At 40.6% G+C, this 15,237-nt stretch overlaps 1 protein-coding gene across 2 annotated transcripts in view; it reads right to left on the minus strand.

Annotated features, from left to right (window-relative positions):
* Positions 1-842: 842 nt before the first annotated feature.
* LOC124157163 overlaps positions 843-15,237 on the minus strand; it is a 373,770-nt gene continuing 359,375 nt past the window's right edge. For both annotated transcript variants that reach the window (XM_046531680.1, XM_046531681.1), the window contains 2 exons: positions 6,305-6,895; positions 843-2,939 (listed from right to left, as the gene is read on the minus strand). In XM_046531680.1, the coding sequence (XP_046387636.1) occupies positions 2,475-2,939; positions 6,305-6,838 (999 nt within the window). In that variant the 5' untranslated portion in view covers positions 6,839-6,895 and the 3' untranslated portion in view covers positions 843-2,474. The remainder of the gene's footprint in view (positions 2,940-6,304; positions 6,896-15,237) is intronic.

The following is a 15,237-nucleotide window of genomic DNA, read 5'->3' on the forward strand; positions in this document are numbered from 1 at the left end:
CATGCATCTTAATGTTTACTAAATTCTGAGACATTTGGTGCAAAATTTACAAAGGCATAATTACATAATAAAACCTTTGTATTAACAGCACATAAGGCGTAAGTAATGAAAATCGAAATGCTTATTCTAAAAATTCCGTTTTTTTTTGGGCTACTTGATAATTCTCAAATTTCAAACGGCTGTAAATGCCTTAATTACAGCTTTAAAATGGCAAACTTATCGGAAAATGTCACTAAAAATATTCTTATCAATTCAAAACCCTCAAAAATCCTAATAAATTACGGTAAATGAAAAAAAGTTACGTTTAGCACTGCACTACCAGCTGGTACCATACGGTACCGCTAGGCGTTAACGGGTTAAGTGGCAGTTTGTTCTCAGGAAATGCTTTGTGGGGAGCAATGACTAATGACTAAGAATATGCTTTGGGGGGGAATGGAATGGCTTGTGGTCCCCCCCCCCCACCAGGAAACTTTTTCAGGGAAAATGTTTGAAAAATGACATGACTGGAAATACATTTTACATCATTTTGACGCTAAAAATTTTAATTTAGGCAGGTGAAGTTATTACATGTTAAAATTAGACAAAAGTTTTGAATTATTATTTTGTTCACTGAGGCTTTGGTGGGGGGGATCTATCCCCCCCTCATAGGCACGCCACTGGTGGGGAGGTAGATGTTTTTGGATGGGGTGTTAGGATGCTTTCCACAAGAATGGAGACACCAAAGTGTATTTTTTCATCTTAGACATCATCAACCCCATGGTATAATTCTTTGCATGTCATACTTACTTGCTTGTTTTAGAGAAGAGAGTTTTTTAAAATTATTATAAATCATTGAAACGCCATAATTTACATGATTTTATTAGAAAAGTTTTGAATGTAACATATACTCTTTACAATAAGAGTAAACAAATTGCAAACATTTGCATCAACAATACCTTTACAAAGCAAAATATGCACTAATATTCTCTCATTTCATAAAATATTGAAAACATTCTTAAAATCTGGAAGGGAATCCATGTAATCAATTTTCTTAAACCGGATTCAGAAACATCAAGACATAATCAATGTCTTTCATTAATTTTTTATACATGATTAAAATGATAAATTCTTTAGATAATATTTCTTCCATATATGCAAATATTCTGATTATAGATTATATCGGTGGGGCACATGCGGTAAACACACAAATTAAAGGAGTAAAAAAATCTGATCAAATTTTACTTGCAAATGAGGTTGGAAAGCAGAAATAGAGGCATTAGAAATTAAGAAAACAGGCTTTTTTACTTCACAGAAAAGTTTCATGCATACAAATCCATGTCCATATATCCATGTCAACTTGTCATAATGGTTAAAAAAAGTCTGTTTATTTAGTTTCTAAATGGTCTATAATGGGCTTACACAGATTCTTCACCTCCACAATCAGTTTTATATATCAGACATGGATGTGAATGAGAAGGATTGTGCAAGTAATTTACAGTTCTCTGTACTTATCTGTTACAAATGTTGGTACATCAAAAAAGTACTCCTTTTAAAATTCGTTAAATTATTTATGATATGATGCACCCACTTTACGGATGTCAATCATCGTAAAATTGTCTTTCATGTTCAAAACCTGTAGAAAATGATGGAACACGTATCACAGTAAGAAATAAATGAAATCACAAGGATTTACAGTTAAGAAAATATTTAAGAAAATAACAATGCATTTGACAAAAGAAATCCTTCTCAAGTTAAAAAAAATCATCTAGTGGAAATAGAACTTGATGAGAAACATCGATTACATATATTTAATGACATCATTACAAATACTTACGGCTCAATGCATCCATATTATCTATGCGAGTACAGTTTCACTCGAACAATGTAAAATACAATTAAAGAGAAATCCCCCCATTCAGCTGGGTACTTATCATACTCTCTGCTTGAAGCTTTTCTTAGTACCTACGAATATGAAATCATCATTCCTATTCCTCCGCCATAAACCCTCAATACCCGAAAATATTCATATCTTCAAACACCTATCACTTCTGAGCCAATTTCTGAAACACCTAGACTTAGGTCAACGAGTTTATTATGTATCAACTTTTTTCTTATTAACCTGAAGGGCGCTTATCACGCCCCTCGCTGTATAAACAACATCAGTCTCACTTTCCGGTAAAAAAATTCATCTCACAATGTATCTCTCACAACCACAAGGGCAGTGTGCAGTTAATAATTATGGCGACGATGTCACTTGCAGAGTGTCCACTTTCGTCACGGTCACTTTTTTTAAAACATGTTTTGGTCAGTGTTTTTTAATTTGGTCCTTTTGTTCAGTCATGAATCAGTGTCGATTGACGACAATTCTTACTTCGGTATTCCTTTGTTCATCGTTGAGCACATCGGTAGTGACTGCGGTCTTTTCAAAACAAGACGCATCGGCGGCACCCTTTGACACTGGTGCCGTCGCCTTCACCACCGAGTTGAGGGTAATCTCACGAGATGTCTCCGCCCGCGGTCAGCGCCTGGGGAGCGAGCATGGCGGAGTGCGGGGACTGTGTCGCGGAGCCAGCGCTCCCGGCGGGACCCGCGGGAACCAACGCCTGCAGCGAGAAATATCTGTTGCGATCGGCGGCGTCCACGCTGCTCACGTGCTGGAAGCAGCACGGTTGGGAGATCTGCGATTTGGGCGGCAGTTCGACCCTCTTGTTTCGCTGCAGGAGTTTCCGTCTCCTGGCTCCGCTGCTGCCGTTGCTGCTTCCCCAACCGCCGCCTCCGGGCACGGAGAGGCTTATGTTCTCTGGCTTGGCGGTCAGGGATTCGATGTGTGCGAGCAATTCGTCAGCGGCGTCCGTGCAGTCGAAACTTAAGCCGGCCAGTCTCCTGTGGTCGGCCGACAGATGCATCGTGTGAAATGCCTTCCCTGCTCCTGCGTAGGCTGTTAAGTGGTCGATAGTATCCTGCAAAGGAGAAATAAAAAGTCACTTAATAAAAGTTCCTCGGCCGTGTTCACATATGATTAATTACCGGCGGGAAAAGTAGTTTCTAATCTCTAATTTCTTCTAGCAAACTTTTTGCAGTTTTGATGGGCGTCTTGTTACCAGTCCTATGCTACTCCTTTGGGATTATAAGACGCCTATCAAAATTACAAAAATTTTGTTAGAAGAAATTAGGGTAATGAAAAGCAAAGAAAACTTTGTAAATGCACATACAGTGGCGTAACTGTGGGGGGATGAGAGGATAGATCCCCCCTAAAGCATCAGAGAAATAAAAAAGTTATTTAGAAATTTAGTTTTGAAATATAATTACTGCATCTGCTTAAATTTAAATTTTTATTGCCAAAATGATGTAAAATGTATATTGAGGCATGTCATTTTTAAAAAAATTTCCCACCCCAGACTATCTCATCCCCGCTCAAAGCATATTCCTAGTTACACCACTGTGCACATAAATAGTTAATGCACGACTTTGGCTTAGAAGTGGCCCGCCAATGACGTGCCACGTCGAAACCTAGGTCATACATGAATCTTTATATGGAATTACAATTTTTTTTTAACTTTTCATTATGTGAAGTAGATTCCATACAATCACGCCTGAAACCACTAATTATTAGAAATTAGGGATTGAAAAACGGTAATAAATATTTGTGAAAGAGAAGAAATATATCGCTGTGAAAAGGCTAGAGGATAGTAGAGAGGAATGGAGAGCTGCGTTAAACCAATCTAAGGATTGCTGACTAATGATGATGGTAATAGGTGTTTTAATCTCCGAATGCACGCAGTGTTTTGCTTGATCTCAAGGGTTCCCCTCACTAATTGGCCGCATAAGTGGAGGTAGCCAGCGGCGGATTCGGGGGAGGGGGCGGCCACCCCGCATAATTTCTGGAAATATGGCACCCATATTTGAAACAATTTTTGGGCAAAAATATTCTGAAAAACCTTTTATCACCTAGTACAGTGAAAAATGTAAATTTTAGAAAATCTATTTATCTATTTTATCAACAATGTTATTTTTCGAGGTGAAAATTTGAGCCACTAGGCTCGTTAATGATCTTTTTCTATTTCTGTCAATTATTTGTGTGAAAAAATACTAGTTTTGATTATTTTTAATTTACAACTCCTTACTCTAAATAACTGGCTTTTAATGGATCTAAATAATTGCGAAGGATTAAAAATAAATATATCTCATCCGCGATATGAGCTTAATTTTTCGCATTTAAAGTTCATATTCGGTTCTGGAAAGAGTGAGGTATATGCTATCGCCGCCGACCAGCAGCCTCATGTAGTACTTGCGTCACATTTCATGTCATCCTCACGGTTGGAATTATGCATCACGAGCGAGGCACAGCTGGTCTCGAGACAGGTGACGTGTGCGATTAGCGTGGTCATGTTATCAGTTAGCTATTCCGACTGGGGATTTCCTGACTGTTCAGTACTGCGAATATTTTAGCATTCTCTTCAAAGGTGTTCAGTGATTTTCGAACCAGCAACCTTTTACCAAGGAAGATTTCATGCAATGCATCCGTATGGTATGGTATTTGGAGGAGGCATGCGACAGCTGAGATCAATTGCTCCATGAGCGAAGGGGGAGATAAACCTGGCCTGCTCTTAACGAAAGGCTCCAAGGGGACCACGGCTTAACGTCCCATCCGACGGGCAGAGTGTTTAACTTGAAGTTCCCTCCACAAAGCACTCAAGCAGGGATTTGACACTGTAAATGGACTGTCCATGAAAGATCTCCGCCACCACCGGGATTTGAACTTGGGCCCACAAGGAGGGAAGCCAGAACTTTTGCCACAATACCAAACCGATCCTGAGATGAAAAAGACAAGAGTACAAGGCTGTCAGCCACGCTTCTTTTTCGATTCTTGTTTCCAAGAAATTCATGATAATTGACCATGATTATATTGATTGATGATTATAATATCCAGGCACTATGAACTTACAGAGTGCAACCTCACGCTTAAATTCAGCGTGGTAAAATTTATATGATTTCACTAACTTGGTGTTTTGCCTCAAGCTTGTAGCAATTTCCTGATCAGTATGTAAAGGTCTCAAATAATCGCTAAGCTAATAGTTACTTATTCATTTGGTAGAAAAATGGTTTGTAGTGTATGGAAAAGATGAGTCTTGGTGAGTACTGACTCAAGATGTAGGCGTACAAATTACTATGGGGTAGGCGTACGAATAATATTCGTATTTGTACAGTATATTTGAAGGCAATGCATCGCTCGTCGATAAATACTGTAGGTGAATGCACAACATACACTCTAGTGGTTGCTTGCAATTTACTCCGAAGAAACTTATGTTCTTCATTTCTATAAAAGCCCTCGTAAAATTTCAAATGAAGGGAGATGAATATGCTTTGTTTTTACGCTGTATATGAGTTCAAGGGACCATGCACATTCACAAAATGGAAATGTGTGAGTTAGGAGCATTGCACTTTTTCCTCGGATTATTTGTAATCTACCAGTTGCTATTCTTCTCTTGTATTTCAGATTACCCTAATGGCTGGTGATAAATCTTAGAGAGAGACTGTGATAGATGCCAAGAGGTGGAACCTCTGACGGGAAATGGAAGAGTTTTCCTAAGGTACGAGAAAAAATGCTGCACACCTTGTTTCTATGATATATGTGCCGATGCCGTTAATCTCACCATTATTTGGGAAAAAGCATTTTAATGACTTTCCAGGCTTAATTAGCAGAATTAGCTTAATTTTTAAAATTTATTCTCGTATTTGTCGTTTGAGGATGATTATTCTTTAAAAAAACTGTTATCAGTGGCTGGATAGCCAAGCTTTTAACGAAATCGGTCGTTTTTTCGGTAAATCGTGTTGGGAAATTATTTCGTGTTTTTTTTACATTAAGTATCGCCTGAATCTAAACAAATAATTGGAAATAGGTGCAGGGGATAATAATAACAGGGTAGAGAAATTGGGATCGTGGAAGACATGAGCGCTAGGCTGCAGATCGAAGGGTCCCCGGTTCGAGTCTCGATATTATCTGGAGGTTCTTCCCAACGACTGCCAATCTCATCGACCGTCCTTCCCGGACAGTACTCCCAGAATTATATGCCTGGGTCGGCCAGTTGACCCGTGGCTTTCCGCGGCGTTGATTTTGCAGATGTCTCCATGGCTTCTGGCTTTCACCTCGTGGGATTTGTTGTTGACAACAAATCCCAAAAGGTCATATTAGCCTGCCAAGTTTATATAAATACGGGATACTGTAAGGGTGGCGGTTGAGTTTGAAATTGGCACTGATGGGAAGAGCGCCCAGTCACTCACGGGGGCCAAGAACTTTTACGTAAGCTTTTGACCCCATCCTTACCTGCCAGAGGGCGAAGCAAGACCCTCTCTCGGCCAGAAGCATGGTTATGCGCCTCTTGCTCCTCGACCTCGTCTCGCCCACGTCCAGGATGACCACTGGGATGCCCGTGTAGTGCAGGTCCCACTCCTCCGGGCCGTCAACGCCTCCCCCGGACCCGTTGTGGATGGCCGAAGTCCTCCTCCCTACGTACAGGTTGGCGAGGGAGCGGCACACGAAGACGTTGGTCTTGAGACCGCGGAAGAAGGACTCGATCTGCAGCCTCTCCTGCTCCGTGACCCTCCCGGAGGCGGCCGCGTCCTCGGCGGCGCTCTCCTCGGCGCCGGAGTCATCGTGCAGCGTGCCTCCGGGCGAGTCCTCCGGCCCCCCGCCGTCGGAGAGCCTCCTCCGGGAAGCCTGGAGGAGGCCGCGGTACGAGTCGTACTTCGTGGTGAAGTGCCTGAGGGCCAACTCGGTCTCTGAAGGGGGCGCCTTGGCGTCCACGCCCTTCTGCAGCTGCGGGCACGAAGCGTACTGGTCCGACGGCCTGGACTTCATGGCTCGCGACGAGCGTGGCTCTTACCCGTGGCGGTGAGGTCGATCGTGGCGCCGATCCTGCGAAAGAGAAGAGACGGGGTCGTAATGAAACAAGGCGTCCATTCATAACCATGCAGTTATTCATGCCTTTGGAAGTTCGTTCCTAAAGAAAATGATGAAAAACTTCGATTTTTTGCACTATTGCATCGCGTTTGGATGCAACACAGGACCATTGTCAGTCACTCTTATCCATTCGTAAACGCACAGAATATATAGCACTGCTTATAAAAGTGATGGATGAATACTGAATATTAAGTATTGTATAGAGAGTTTTGAAAAACGACCGTTCCAGAATAGTTGTGTGGTTTTCCATTCGATAGTGGCTTACCAATATCGACCTTCGATTCCAATGCTACAATGTGGGCTTGAGACATCAACACCTTGTTCGGTTAACCCAGTCTGAGATTCGGGGGACCAGATTTACAAATTCGGGGGACTTGCATCTAGACATTTCACTGAATCACGCTCTCCTTCGCGTTATATAAGTATCTCAGTCTTTAAAAGAAATGGCCGATCAAAATTCTTAGATTTTTTCTTATTTGATGCAGTCATTGTTATTTATATTAAGTAGTATGAAATAAAACGGAGGGGGAGTAAAAATTAGCTAAAATGACGTAAGCATCACAAATTTTGCGATTACAAACAAAGCGGTTCATGCAATTCTAACACGAAAAAAAACAGCTTTATTAACAGAAGCAATTTATATACCACAGATTTTGCGAATGGAATAAACATGTTAGGAAACTTTGTTACCTTTCTTAACCAATATGTTTACATTAGGCCCGTTGAGAAATTTTGGTCACTATATGTCATGCATCAAATGAAAGTAACCTTATCTCACGGCCAACGTTTTGCCATTTATTATTGGCTTAAAAAATTGGCTTGTTATCACTGTTATAAGTAAAAAAAATAAATAACATTTATGGATGGCTATTCGGTGTTCATCAACATAGAATGAGAATAGGGGTACAGAAAGAGTGATTTTCATTTAATATGTGACGAATTTCTAGTTGAGATACGAAGATTACAGAGGAGTTGACAGGAGCTAGTACTGAGTGGGATGTTGAAAACAGTATTAGAGGATAGAATGTTAATGAATGGTAATCAAAGCAAAGGAAGAAAGAGAATAGAAATTTTAGATAGAATAAAAGGGAATAGGCCTTATTGCGAATTGAATAGGGAAGTCCATGAAGTAAGGCAGACTGCCGGAATACTTATTATATTCTCCATGAAAACCTACATTAATCGGTAGAATACTTTAATAGAAAAAAACGTAACAAATAGTGACCAAAATTCCAAAACGAACTAAATTGTGGTCAGAAAATTCATGACAGTGGAATCATGAAGAGAAGAGAGAGATTTTACAAAGAGTCTGAAGCGAACAAATTGCCCCGCAACAAGCACTCTCCAGTGTTCTTCTCCAAGGGGTACGCGTCTTTCTTCATCCTGGCGTGAGGGGACGCTTGGAGGAGACGACGGTAACGATGGGGGCGCCCCACACCCCTTCCGACTCTGCCCTCCTCCACGACCTGTGTGTAGGCTGACGACGCGACGCGTCGCGACGACGACGCCCGGCTTCCGCTCCCAGCCACTGCGACACTCACTACCGTTCCTTCTTTCCTTTCCCTTCAGCCCGTCTTTGTGTGCGCTCGCGGAGAAAGGTGAAAAGAAGAAGAAAAAGAGATACTTCCTCCCGCCCATCCCACTGCTATCGCCCGGAGATAATGGGGGTCTTGAGCCCTCGAGTGCATTAGCCACTACCAACTATTCTTGGGAGAGATAGAGAGAGAGAGAGGTTGTCGGCAGTTTCCTTGCGCTTTCTCTGTTTTCATTTTTTTTGCGACAAGAGAGCTAATGTCGGTATTTTTTTGCGGTCATCATCAAAAGCGTTGGCGTCGAATTAGGGTGGGAGCCGCTAGAGACTGGGAGGCTACGCGCTAGGATTATATCGCTCGAGCAATTGAGATTAGATATCTTTCAGTGTGACGCGGGGAACATCATATTAGAACCCCAAAATATTTATGGGTTCGTCAGAAACGATAAATTATAAGAAATATTTTTCCCAAAGCATAGGTATGTGAATTCGTTTTCCCTCAAACTATAATAGATTTTAATAAATGCGAGGCGGAACTTCGTTACGGCATTTCCTTTTCCTTCGTTAACGGCTTATGTCCTAACACCCTCCTCAACACGCCTGTTGAGGCTGCTTGCGGGGTTGTATGTAGTTGCAAGTGATATTCTCCCATCGACTGATTCCCGACATTAATTGATAAAATGATTTTGTTTTGTGAATCCTGCTTAAATAATTTTTGGTGACTCCATTATTGTAAAAATCCAACAATTTCTGTGCCTTACATTATGATAACTCAGGATTTACCCTCAAAAGCGTTACAACACAAAAATACTTCTAATCAAAAACCAAAATTAATGAATAAAAATAGCTTAAATGCGATAGCTTAATCGTGGCCCGCAGTAATTTATAGGTCCCACTGTAATTTATAAAATATTTTTATCACCATCCAAGTGAAAATGCTATCCTTTATTTAGCACTAGAGATAGCTTTATGCATGTACATTATATTTAAAATCTGATAAATAAAATAAATTTTATTTATATCAAGGTTGTTTTTGGCTCCAAAATTTCAAGCGACCGTGTTTGTCCGTCGAGTACGAGCAGTGGCATAATTTTCTGTGATTAAGTGCAGCTATTTTACAAGCTATATATTTTTATGGCGCTATTTCGATTACACAGAGGTATCCCACCGATCTCTCTGAAGGTTAAAATAGTGTGAACTGAAATATTACCGTTCTGGGAAATAGCATCTGCCAAAGGGCAATTTGTCTCATTATTCTTCTTTTTGATCTCTCATTTGCAAATTAACATTACGGGGTCGTATTTCTCGAGGCTTGTAACTTTTGCTAAAACAATCGTACTTATATACCCTGGTATTAATCGCCACCCTGCGGTATATACCGCTTCTGTATCCTTATAACTGATCAAAATTGGTGTAAATATAACACAAAAGCGTAGCACTATCAAACAAATAAGTACATAAAAGGCATGCTGCATAAATATTAGTCTTGAATATTGAAAATAAATTTACGAAACGTCGTCAAATATTTTTGTATGCAAAAGGGCCTAAACCTCAAGAATTCATTTTTATAAAAAATATGATAAAATTTCCGCTCATTAGAAAAAAACGTCCTAAGCTGCATCAAATGAGCATCATGATTAGGCTGATGAAGTGGCAGGAAAGTATGAGATACCAATGGATCATCTGAGAACAACTGCAAAGCGATTTTAGGAAGGCGTAACATAAATCCATTCGTACTGTCAAAATCTAGATCGATCGCATTTCGGGGGAAAATGCATGACCCCTTCACATTAGGATGCGGCATTGTCTTAAAAAAGTGGCATACTTGAGCAGCCCGTATAAAAAAGATGAGGGGGATCTCATTTAGGCTGTGACGCTTTAGGTGTTTGGTAATTTAGTGCGGAAAATGTTGCTGAGACTAAGGGAGGTTTGAATAGTGGGTTTTGGGGTAGTTAACGGGGGAGGGACAGTCGATAGTCTATACGACAGTATATTTTGGATTTAAATCATAGGAAAGGAACCGTCTTTAATGGTGTAATTTATACTAGACTGATAAGAAAAAATAGTTGTGGTAGGGGAGAGTAAATGGAAGGCTTTCCTGAATTATACATGTATTTGTTAAGACGGCACTTGAAGAAAGCACAAAATGCATTGAAACCGGTCGTAAAATAAGATTAAAGTGTCTGTGAAAAATTACCAGTAATTTTTAATATTATAAAACCATGTGGGCAAACTCTTCTCGGGATTCCCACCGGGTTAATTTATTCATAACGGCCAACGTTTCAACTACCACTGTACCCATACCATTCGCCGGGAAAGTATCAAATCATATTTCATAATATATATAGCTATGTTAAATGATATTGTGTACATGGGGAATTTTACTTTGGTGAGAATTTGGCAAATTAAAAGCTTGAAAAAAATTGGGAAAATTGATCTGGAATACCTTTTATGCAGTTTAGTTTGCTATGTTTTAGAATTATAGGTAAACCAATTTTGATTACTTAAATAGAAAGGTACAAAAGTGGTATATGCCCCGGGGCCTGCCTGCCCATATTAAGAATTTTTATTGCAAATGAGAGAACAAGAACAAGAATAAATGACCAATTGCAATTCGGCAGATGCTATTTCCTAGCAAAAAAACATATAGTGAGTGACATCCTGACAAAAGGAGATGTCACTTTTCCACAAGTTCATTGCGCACCGCACAACGCGTTTCGATCGTTTATTCTCAAACGCTCCGCGACATCGAGGTCACGTACTAGAAAGATTAGGAATTGTGCAAGGATGAGGCAATTCCTTAATGAACGAGCACACATTCATGGGCCACTCTCCACTCCTTTCCGTCCCATTCCCCAAAAGCACCACCTAATGACGCATCTCCTGCCTACCCTCTTCCAACTCCCTATCCAAACAGTATATACGAGGAATGTTCAGAAAATAACGGGAATTTTAGTTTTTTTGAAAAAAATTATTTTTCCGTCTACGCTGATGTAGTCGCCTTCAAAATAGTACCCATTAGATATTATGAACGTATTTCTGCTCTTCATTCAATCCTCGAAACACTTCTCAAACTCGATCTTCGGGGGAGTTTTTTTTAGCTCTGTCAGCGATTTCATTTAATATCATCCATTCTTGTGTAACGATGGCTCTTAAAGTCTCCCTATATATTTGGAAAGTAGGAAAAAGTCACTCGGGGCCATGCCTGGCGACTATGGAGGCAGGGTCATCGTTACAGTATTGTTTTTGGCAAAAAATCACGAACAAGTGATGAAGTGTGAGTCGAAAATCGCATGGTGGTTGTCGCAGAAAAAGTAAACAATGAATAGAGCTGAAAATTTTATCATACTTAAGGGGTATGTATACCAACGTAATAAAAATTAAAAATCGGACTCTCCAAACTCACTAGAAATTTAGAATATAGTCGAAGGTTTCAGGTGAGATGGAGTGGAAACGTGACATAATGAAAATGAAAAAGCAGGAGCAATTTCCACAATTTTACATTTATTAATACTACCGGTTTCGCTTTTCAGCATCATCAGGTACAAAAATATCAAGTGCGCTACGCTTAAATAGGAAAGGTAGGAGGGGGTGGTGGGCGGTAAGGCGGGGGAAGGGGAAGGAGGGAGGGTGTACAGTCACGGGGCTTGGGAAAACTGAGGATGGGGTTAGAGAGGGGTATGACAAATACACTAATTGTCCTTAATGTCTTCCTCCAATCCATCCCCTTCCCCACCTTACCGCCCACCACCCCCTCCTACCTTTCCTATTTAAGCGTAGCGCATTTGATATTTTTGTACCTGATGATGCTGAAAAGCGAAACCGGTAGTATTAATAAACGTAAAATTGTGGAAATTGCTCCTGCTTTTTCATTTTCAGAAATTTAGAAATTTAGTTTCTACTCCTTTGTGAATACACCTCGCACAGCAGTGGCGCAGCGAGGGGTGCTTGGGGGATTAAACGAACCCCCCCCCGGTGCTGTGAGGAATTTTTTGAATTTAATCCATTCTACTTAATTGGATGGATATCACTTATAGAATATTGTAAGGATTAATAAAATAACCTTAAGAAAGCCGTAAAATTCATCATTTTGAACCATTTATCTAAAAACATTTCAGCGGGAGGGTATCCGCACCTGCAGCTTACCCTGGCAGATATTACATATCCCCTCCAGTATAAGTTGGGCCTAAACCCCCCCCCCCCCCCCCCAATAGCTGCGCGCCTGTCGCCCAGATCCAGAAACTGACAATATCGCAGTGTGCTTGAGAATGACCGAATAGTCAAGAAATGTTTACTGCTCGACCACGAGCAAGCGAGCAGTTAGGATCTCGAAAGATGAAATTTAATCCGTAGCAGTTTCGAGGTTCTTTGTTAAGCGTGGATTACACGATCATTTTTTCCGTCCCATCCGGGCGATCCCTCCACTGATGGCGGAAAAGTGACCGATTCACGCTATCACTTTCCGCAATGATTCGGGGATGGAAATCTCATTCCTTTTCTAATCCCATCAACTCAATAAAAAGATAATCTTCTATATTATTTCTACTGTATAGATACCTTTTTTTCAACTTATACGCAACTAAACTCTACAAATGAGGTACCAAAATGCACAGAATTTATCAGAGAACATGCGACGGCATATCTTACTTCCTAAAAATTGTTATTGTTTCCTAAAATTGGTTTTAAAAAAATAAAAAAAACAAAAAAACGGTAAATATTCCAGACGTTAACGGCGTACAAACTGATACATTTGTTCATTTGCAACAATATCTCGCATTCTTTAAATAACTTTTATCAAAATGGGGCTGATTCCACATTCAAGTCTCCTGTTGATACGTAAGTATGAGTCATCATGTGCGTTTAACAGAGGATAGTGTAATTACTTCCAATGTTGTGTTTAAAGAGGTCCTCTGACCTCAATTTGTACATGAACATTCCAATTAAATTTGTACATTAGACCCTGCCTTTTTTTCTACATTTTAAAATTAGAAACACGCCTATCCCTCTTTGGATCTGCATTGAAAAGAGTGGGGGAAGCCCGCTTGGAGCGGGCGCATCACGCTTGTAATTATAAATCCTAATCCGCTGTATTTGTTTCGATAAGGAATTTAAGCGTGTCAAAGAAACTGACCGTGTATCTTTTGCGTACAATGGGTGATTTAAGGCTCGACCACTCCTACTTCATCTTGCTTTCGTGGTCATTGCCCACTTACTCGCCCATAATGCGACGAAATGAGAGAGGATGAGAAACGCGGTCGAGCTATTTAGGCGCACTATAGAAGTTTTCCCATGTCCCGGAGAGTGCGACTGAATCCACTGTCTAGTCCTTCAAGGAGGGAAACTTACATATGTATGGAGGAGGAGCCCTCAGCTAGATCTCCTTCTTCCGACGTCCTTTTTTCCCCTTTCTTTCCGAAGGAGTAGTGCTTTTTCTCCCCAAGTTGAGTTTATGGGCGCCTGAAGGATGTCGCGACGGCGCTCTGAGCAGAGGAAGAATGGGCCACTTAAAGAAGTGCTGCCTCACTCACTCGGAAGAAAATTATTTCGAAATCCTCGTATTAAGTCCAAGAGGAGAAGTAGTTACGGGCACTTCACTGCTTCCGAAAATTGAAACTTCTTTTTTTTTATTTTGCTTTACGGGCGGAAACGGGGGGATGTCGCGGGTTGTGATTGCCCTTTGAAGCATCCGAAAGTAGTTTGTTTGTGAATAGCGGAAACTTGAAAAGAAAAGAATATGAACTCCAAGCTTGGAACTTTCTTCAACTCCTGCGACGATAATTCTGAAGTCCTATCCTCATAATGAATCTCTCGTAAGTTCTCCACTAAAGTTCAGTCAACTTATTATATACTTCGTTATTCTTATTAACAAGCAAAATTCGTACGATGATAATGAGGTATTAAGTAATATGTATTAAATACTAAATCATCATTTGCAGCTACATATGCCTGTGAAGGCCTTGGCTTCCTATAGTTTATAACTATTCAGTTCTTCTTCCCGTTTCCTCCCTCCATCTTGCTACTCCCATTGCCTTCAAATCATCCTCCACATTCTTTAGCCATCTCTTCCATGGTCCACCTGTTCTTCTGACCCCTTCCATCTTCCTATTAAGTATTAGCTTGGGTATCTTGTCCTTTATCCTTTCTACCGGGCCCAAGAATGCTAGCAGAAGTGACTGGAAAAGTCTAACAAAATGCTTCCCTTCTATTTATTTCATTTATCTCCATGTTCATTCAAATTCTCCATCTCTCTCCTTCTTTAGTAGGGATGTATGTTCTCCTTATGATTTTTCTTTAAAACATTCTTAGAGTTTCTAAATGATAGTTAACGGACGGTGTCCTAACACCCGCCTCCACACGTCTATTTTGGCGGCTTGAGGGGTAACATGAAAATGCGGATGCATTTTATTACGTCCATAACGAATGATTCATGATGAGATTATTTGAGAATGGACGAAGGCACTCCAAGTCTTGAGCGTTTGGAATGCACTAAATCTAATGCTAGGGAAACCGTAAAGTTTTGAAATGAATGTCGACGAAATTCCTCCCGATGAGATTTCGCGGAACGATTATGCGGTTTCTCAAGACTCAAGAGGAGCTGGCGCCATCGTGCGGGCATGTGGAAACTATCCGTATCGAGGGCGACTCTGGTATGCTATGGAATGAATGAATGAATCAATTATAGCTATGAAATACTTGAGGTTGGATTTTAGACGTAAGAGGTGGGAAATCTCTCCGCTTCTACTATGTCAAAGATGGATACATGCCA

This window comes from Ischnura elegans, chromosome 4 (assembly GCF_921293095.1).
Source record: "Ischnura elegans chromosome 4, ioIscEleg1.1, whole genome shotgun sequence".
In the NCBI taxonomy this organism is placed as follows: domain Eukaryota; kingdom Metazoa; phylum Arthropoda; class Insecta; order Odonata; family Coenagrionidae; genus Ischnura; species Ischnura elegans.